Genomic DNA, 8,074 nt, shown 5'->3' with positions numbered 1-8,074 from the left:
AGTTTGCTCTAAAGCCATCCTTCCTGAGCTAAGACAAAAATGTGTGAGCCAGAGGCTAAAAAACTGTGAGCTAGCTCACACTAACTCAGCTTAGAGGGAACACTGCTGATAACTCCATGCCTACTACCCCTCTGTATATCACACCTAATCCAATCAAGCCTGCTATTAAATCATCTTTATAAAGTTTATATCTCTGGTACCTTGTGTTACATTTTATGGCACACATGGCCTGGCCTGACAAAGTGACATTTATGTCAGAGCCAACCCTCATAATAAATTAGTTTGACACCTGTGCGATACAGCATGTATAGAGAGAGGGACAGAGGAATTGTGTTTTACCCATTTCCCTTGCTCAGTCTGCTGCTGTGCTAAACGTATGCTTGTGAACATTTTCTTTTTAATAAATACTTTATAACTTTTGATGCTGGTAGTGGTTCTCTGTAACACATAGACCTCAACCGTCTTGGACATGCTATTTTAAAAGGAGTGCCGGGGAAAGGCAGTCTGTTGGCAAGGGGCTATTCCTGCAGGGGTGCACAAGGCAGTAAATGGTCCCCATGGTGACCAGGCACTGGTAGGGTTGCCAAGTGTATCTTCAACGGGAGCGGGGGGCTCCTGGCCAGCATCCGGTGCGCGCGCGAAGTGTGCACGCACCACACGCACATCACCTGGAAATGACGGGAGGACGCCAGGCACGCTGGGGGCAGGGCCACGCCCATACAAGGGAAAACCATAGAGTTTTCCCTTGTATGGCCGTGGCCCCGCCCCCAGTGTGCCCAGCATGCCCACGTCACTTCCTGGTGATGCGCACTCAGGGGTGCGGTTCCCCCTGGGGCCCGATTCCACGGCGTCAGAAATCGGGCCTCCAAAGCGGGGGTTTACCCACCCCCACTTGGCAGCCCTAGGCACTGGGCACCGAAAGACACAGAGGCAGTCCTCAGAATTTGGAAGGGAAGCTGGGAGTCCTGACACACACACCCCCAGCGGGCAATTCCTTACAAAGGTCAGGTGGCAATGGGGATTATCTGAGAGAGAAAGCCTTGGAGGGTAGGGTGGAACAGGGCCTGCAGGCCGGAGCAGGCCCATTCCGCCACAGGGAGCTTGGAGCGAACAGCTCTTTGCCTGCTATTTGAAGATCACAGAACAGACAGGGCATAATTTAATTTCCCTTTTAAATTCCTCTTTCGCAAAAAAAAAAATAGAGGCTGTACAAACCTCCTCTAGATTTTTCTTTTTTGAAAAGCATGAGAACATATAGAAATGTTCAAGCATAGCTTTTCCTCACACAGGTTTTACTCTCTGTGATCTCAGCAGATGTGGGGAAATGCTAGAGATAAACATGTTCTCAGAGATCCCCTAATGAAGCTATATGTGAAATGCAGAGGGCATTTATTTTTTTTTAGAATCTATATAACAAATTTTTACTCCCCTTCCCCTGTCCTGTTGGCATTTGGCCTTGCCTTCTTGCCTCTTGGGGACTGGTGCAGCCCTCTTTGTTTTCTTGTTCAAGCATTGCTTTTAACAGAAATGTCACAGCCCCGTAGCGTAGCCCATCAATGTTCTGCAGGCCGTATAATATCGCTGAAGGGTATATGAAAGTCATTTTAATTCTGTCCTAGCTTCTCTCCGGAGAGGTGCTTGGCATGTCTCACAGCAAAGGTTTTCCAACTTCCTGTCTTCAGAGAGCTCTCCCTCCATTAATTGGTCTGCCAAAGAACTTCTGCACACCTGCCGTGGAACCCTGTGTCTATTATTATCCCATACCTCAAAATACTCTGTAGGAACATTCAGGTTGTATGGTATCTTCAGCCTACACAGCAGTACTTTTTAAGACCTCAGTGTTAAGCACAGTTAAGCACAGTTAGGGCTCTTTTGGTAGCAGGAACTCCTTTGCATATTAGGTGACACATTCCTAATGTAGCCAATCCTCCAAGAGTTTACAGAGCTCTTCCTACAGGGGTTACTGTAAGCTCTTGGAGGATTGGCTACATTAGGGGTGTGTCGCCTAATATGCAACGCTGTTCCTGCTACAAAAAGAGCCCTCTGAGCATACATCCTTAGGACTGCACTGTAAAACATGATTGGAGTCCTGTATCCTGGAAACCTTGTTGGTCTTTAGGGTGCTACTGGACTCCAGTCCTGCTTTTCTACTGCAGACCACCACGGCTAACCACCTGAAACTAAGATGTGATCGCAAAGGGGTAGTTATGTTAGTCTATTGTAGCAAAATAAAGCTAACATCCTGTTGTACCTTAAAGACTAACAGTGTTGCCCAGAATATGCATACGGTAATACAATAAAATATATATGAAATAACATGAAGAAGAGTAGGTTTGTATACCTTGCTTTCCTCTACCTTAAGGAGTCTCAAAGCAGTTTACAGTCCCCTTTCCCTGCCTCTCCCCACCACAGGTACCTTGTGAGGCAGGTGGGGCTGAGAGAGTTCTGAGGAAAGAAGAAGAAGAAGAGATTAGATCTATACCCCACCCTTCACTCGGAGTCTCAGAGTGGCTTACAAACTCCTTTCCCTCCCCACAACAGACACCCTTTGAGGTAGGCAGGGCTGAGAATTCTGAGAGAACTGTCCTTGAGAGAACAGCTCTGACAGAACTATGGCTTGCCTAAAGTCATCCAGCAGCTGCAAGTAGAGGACTGGGGAATCAGACCTGGTTCTCCCAGATTAGAGTCTACACATTTAACCACTACACCAAACTGGCTCTTAAGGAGTCGAACTGCTCCTTTTCTATCAGAGTGAAATGGCGTAATTTTTTTTTCTTTTATCACCTCATAACTAATGTTTTACTAGGATCACTATGGTGGGAAGCAGGTACCTCGGCACTGAAAGCTGAATGTGGTCCATGGGCTGCCAGCTGGAAACTACACCCACATCCAAATTCATGTGCAACTTATTTTCAGTTTGATATGTGGTGACTCCTGCATGTATGAGCAATGTATGTGATCAGGCAAAAAGCAGCCTATCGTTGCTTTGGTGTGTCTTTGTGTGTGTGTGTGTTAAGTGCCATCAAATTGCTTCCAGTTTACAGAGACATTATGAATTAGTGACCTCCGAAACATCCTATCATTGACAACAGCCTTGCTCTGGGTATTGGAAACTGAAGGCCGCGGCTCCCTTGATTGACTCAATCCATCACATGTTGGCTCTTCCTATTTTCCTGCTGCTTTCAACTTTTCCTAGCGTTGGCTGCGGTCACACGGAGCATTAGGCACGCTAGAGGGACGGAAGATAGGCGGATTTTCTGGGCGCGATCTCACCGCCACATTTGGGAAGTGTCGCGCTCCCGTGGGGAACCCGAGGCTTCCCGCGGAAGATGCGAGGTAAAAAACTAGTACCTCGGAGGTACTAGTTTCCTGAAACCGTGGGGCAAGGGCGGGCGTCTGATCGCATTTCCGGTGGTAGTTCCGGTGCCCCCCCATGTCCCCTCGCAAAAAGGGTTTTTTTTTTCAAAGTCTCCACGGATGCGCACAAGCACCCAAGGGAGCATGCGTACATTTGAGTTAAAAAACCCTCCAATCCCGTTCGCCCGCGCCCCGCTTCTTTGCCGCGCTGCAGGACTGTGGAGTGATCGGCAGTCCCCCCTGCCATGAGACCTCCATGGAAGGTCTGCTCGCATAACCACGCGTTTTTTAGCCCCGGGGCAAACAGCCACGCTCCCCCCCCCGCATTTTCCTGCCCGTGTGCCCGCAGCCGTTATTGTCTTTTCCAGTGACTCTTATCGTGATGTTATCAAAATATGACAGCCTCGGTTTAGTCATTTTAGGCCCCAGTCACACGCGAGGAAATCCTTTGCATGTTAGGCCACACACCCCTAATGAAGCCAATCCTAATGGATTTCTGCTGTTGGGTGTGGCCTATTATGCTAATGAGTTCCTGCTGGGCGTGGCCAACTTGGGAGCCAGACGGAACTCCGTTCCTGTGCGTTCCTGCCCAAAAATAGCCCTGTTAGAACTTGTGCTAGGAAAAGTTGAAGGCAATGGGAAAAGAGGAACACCCGCCATGAAATGGATTGATTCTATGAAGGAAGCCACGGCCCTCAGTTTGCAAGACCTGAGCCAGGCTGTTAACAATAGGACATTCTGGAGGACATTAATTCATAGAGTTGCCATAAATTGGCTTGACAGTACGTAACACACATACCAGGACCTGGAAAAGGGGTTACTCACATAAAAATGCACACATGTCGTGTGCGTGTGCTTGCACATAATCAGTATGTGCATCAATCAGTATACATTTTCTGTTTTAATTCTAATGTGGGCATATTTTCCATGCTGATAATCATGTAATTTTATTTGTAATGTACCCTCCCCAACTTTTAATCCCCAAATGTATTTTAAGAATCTTACATTATTTTAAATATCCCAAAGTAAAATTAAAGTGACCCTAAAATATTACTTCTAGAAGCCATCACTGTTATCTTGAAACCAAGCCAAAAGAAATGTGTTTTGTATCTGTTCTATTAGTTGCTGGACATCTCTGTGAAATGGACTGTTCCGGAGACCATTCCTCCCAAGCACCCCTATTACGACCGCAGGACGGGACTCCAACTGCTGTGTGACCAGTGCCCTGCTGGGACTTATGTCAAAAAGCCCTGCACTGCGACATCACAGACTGTGTGTGCGCCATGCCCAGAAGGCCATTATGAAGATGACTGGAACTTCGATGACGAATGCTTCTGGTGCAGTGCGGTGTGCCAGGAGCTGCAGTTTGTGCGGCAAGAATGCACCAGTACCCAGAAGCGTATCTGTGAATGTGTTGAAGGGCGGTACTTTAACGTAGAATACTGCGCGAGGCACACAAAATGCCCTCCAGGGTTTGGAGTCGTTGAGAAAGGTAAGTGCCCACTGTCAAGGCCTGGGTTGACTCATTTGCACTGAGGCCCTAAACTGTGTGGTTTTTATTAATTTTAGAGCCTCCTCATAATCTAAACTATAGTTTACTTACCTGTGTACATATCCAGCTCTGTCTGAACTATGGCCGAGTTCAAACTGGCAGTTTGCCCCGATATAGGCACGTTTCAGAAACGTTCCACAACCGGATTAAAGGGGCCGTTCACACAGGCAAAGCTGTCAGGTGTTCCCCACCTGTACTCAACCCGTCTTGTAACGCTTCGCTCCTGCGTTTAAAAGATACCTGGTGAAAGTGGTAGCAAACCCTGGAAAGTGCGTTTATCCCGCGTCCATCCCGCACCAACAAAGTGTGAATGCCAAAAGCCGCGTTTTTCTTATGCGCTCATGCGCATATACGCATAAGCACATTTCTCCAGATTACCAAAAAGAAAGCCATGCCTTACAGCTGTGCCTCCGGACCAAAGGTGTGAATGCTCCCTTATGCCTCCTCCTGGTATGCTCCCACATCAGTCGCTGCAGTGTGAACGGGAAAACCCGGAACAGTTTGTTCTTCTGGCTCTTTTTTGCCACGACTTCCTCCCGCTTCAAACTGCCAACCTGAACTCAGCCTATAAACAGATAGTGGGCTGCTCACATTTGGTGAAGAAGAATCACTTTTGGGTTTTTAATTGGGCAAAAAGTGAACTCTGGATTTATTTCAGAACTTCCATGTGCCACAAATGACGGACGTAAGTATCCAGTAGCATCTTAGGGACCAACAAGATTTTCCAGGCATAAGCTTTCGAGAGTATAGCCCAATCTTGTCAGATCTTGGATGCTAAGAAGGGTTGACACTTGGATGGGAGACCACCGAGGAAGAATTTGCAGATGAGGGAAATGGGCAAACCACCTCTCCTTAATCACTGGCCTGCTCAATCACTTGAGGTGGGCTGCGACTTGATGTCCCTTCACACACACACACACACACAACCCCAAACCACGCATACACCAGGCATGTTAGCTTTGCTCAGGCTCAGTAAGCCTTCTGTTTTAGCTGCCTGCGCAGGACTGCAGAAAACCAAAACACTATTGTGGAGCTTAAAGTTTGTGGAAACGAGGGTGCCCAGAAGAAACTGACGGGTAGTAAATTCATTGCAAAGCTTGTGGAAAAACAGTCCCTGTCCTCCTCACATCTCTCTGGATTGTTGCCAAAAGTAATGTTGCTCAGCATGGCAAAATGTTCTGCTCTTACTGTAATGGGTAATTTAATGGCAGCAGCAAATTGCATTCTAATGAGAAACATGATGGATTGCACTCTTTTACAGGGACATTATCTGGGATGCAGTATTTATGGGTTATAACTAATAACATTTTTCATTTGGAAGAATGCCGTTTCAAGCCTCTGCGCGCCTTGACAAACAGCAGAAGTGTTAACTGATACAGCACCCAGAGAGTAATTATAACAATATTAGTGTAGCAGCAGAGTCGTAGCAAATGTCTGGCAGTAATTAATTACCAGTGTCATAAACGGATACTCATAGAGAAGCCATTATCAATATAAAGAGAAGCCGATGACTATTCCCTTGCTAGGCAAGCTCATAATACATTGTATTTCCAGAAGGGAGAAAGACTATAGCAACAGTATGTTTTTTGTTAAAGGCTGTGTTTTCCACTGACAGAAATCCAACCCTGACACTGAAAAACTTTTAAAATATTTTTTTAAAGTTTTCATCTACCAAAAAAAAAACAACCCCAACCTTTTATACATCTTCTCATAAGTGACTCAGTCCAGATTGATACTATAACTTAGGATAAGCAGAATTGCAAGCTACTTTCCTGCCAATATGCACAGCCTCCTGATGTACCTTTGCAAGGCACAATTTCCCCCCATATATCCTAATACTGAAAGAAATATTAGCTCATAAATAGACCGGCTTCCAATGTTTCCAGGAGAATTCTCGTAATTCGGCTTTTAAAAAATGCAAAATGCATCAACAAACTTCATTCAAATGCGAAATAAAATACTTTCGCCACGGAGCATTTCAGATATGAAATACAAGGATATTTACATGAAGCCACAATGTTATTTCCAACATAAAATATTAAATACATCCCTTTGATAATGACTTATTCATGCAAGTTATATAGTTTTACAAGGTTAAGTCCTTGTAAAGAAGTAAGAGAAAGAAGGCATATTTATTTAGATAATACAAATTGTGGGCAAAGTTACAATTCGTTGAACTTTCTCTGATCAAATGTCTACATGAGCAGCTTGAATCAGACTTCACAGTAAAAATGGCTTCTTTGGGTGACCATTTTGAAGTATCTGCTATGGAGATACATCATTTTTCAGTCACTAAGATCTTGCCTCTTTGATCCGTCAATCATACTGACATACGAACAAAGGCTTCTAGCTGATGCTCATGAGAAAACATTTGTATACTTGCTGAATAACTGTTCATAATTTAAACAATAGCTGTTCATCATTTATACAATATCATAATACTAACCAGAGGTCATTTTGGGGGGGATCGCAGTTCCCCCGGGTGAGGTACGGGGGTGGGGCACATGACGAAGCCCCGCCCCCTGCTTCCGGCCACCCTGCTTCCGGCCCTCATTCAGCCAGGAGGAGGCAGGAGAAGAGGGAGGGTAAGTTGCTCTAATGTTCCCTCTAAGCTGAGTTAGTGTGAGCTAGCTCACGGTTTTTGAGCCTCCGGCTCACACATTTTTGTCTTAGCTCAGGAGGAATGACTCCAGAGCAAACCAGTTTATGCGGCAGCCAAATCGCCTGCTCACAACTTTAATGCCAGTAGCTCACCAAGTAGAATTTTTGCTCACAAGACTCCATAGCTTAGAGGGAACATTGGTCACCACAAGTCGGCTGCCACTTGATGGCACTTCACACACACACAGCTATAGTTTTGTGGTGGCCAACCTAAAAATCTTAAAGAGCATGGCATTCCCCAAATGGAATACCTATAAAGTTAGGGGGAAATAAAAGGGCAGCACCAATCATAAGGAGATTAAAAATAAAGCCAAGGCCAATGGTGCAAGTAAAGTAAATATATATATATTTGATTAAAGGTAAAGGCTCCCTTGCTCGAAAGCCAGTCGAATCCGACTCTAGGGCTGCTGTGCTCATCTCCGTTTCAAAGTCGAAGAGCCAGCGCTGTCCGAAGACGTTTCCGTGGTCATGTGGCCGGCATGACTAGACACCAAGGCGCACGGA

At 45.8% G+C, this 8,074-nt stretch overlaps 1 protein-coding gene across 1 annotated transcript in view; it reads left to right on the top strand.

Moving 5' to 3' along the window:
• Window positions 1–8,074, top strand: part of TNFRSF11B (tumor necrosis factor receptor superfamily member 11b) — a 28,712-nt gene that overhangs the window by 9,738 nt on the left and 10,900 nt on the right. Inside the window, exon 2 of the mRNA XM_015417982.1 lies at window positions 4,480–4,849. Within this exon, the coding sequence (XP_015273468.1) occupies window positions 4,480–4,849 (370 nt within the window). The remainder of the gene's footprint in view (window positions 1–4,479; window positions 4,850–8,074) is intronic.

This window comes from Gekko japonicus, unplaced genomic scaffold (genome assembly GCF_001447785.1).
Source record: "Gekko japonicus isolate JY-2015 unplaced genomic scaffold, Gekko_japonicus_V1.1 scaffold1054, whole genome shotgun sequence".
NCBI lineage: Eukaryota > Metazoa > Chordata > Lepidosauria > Squamata > Gekkonidae > Gekko > Gekko japonicus.
The sequence above is the reverse complement of the archived record's forward strand: the minus strand, read 5'-3'. Positions and strand labels throughout refer to the sequence as shown.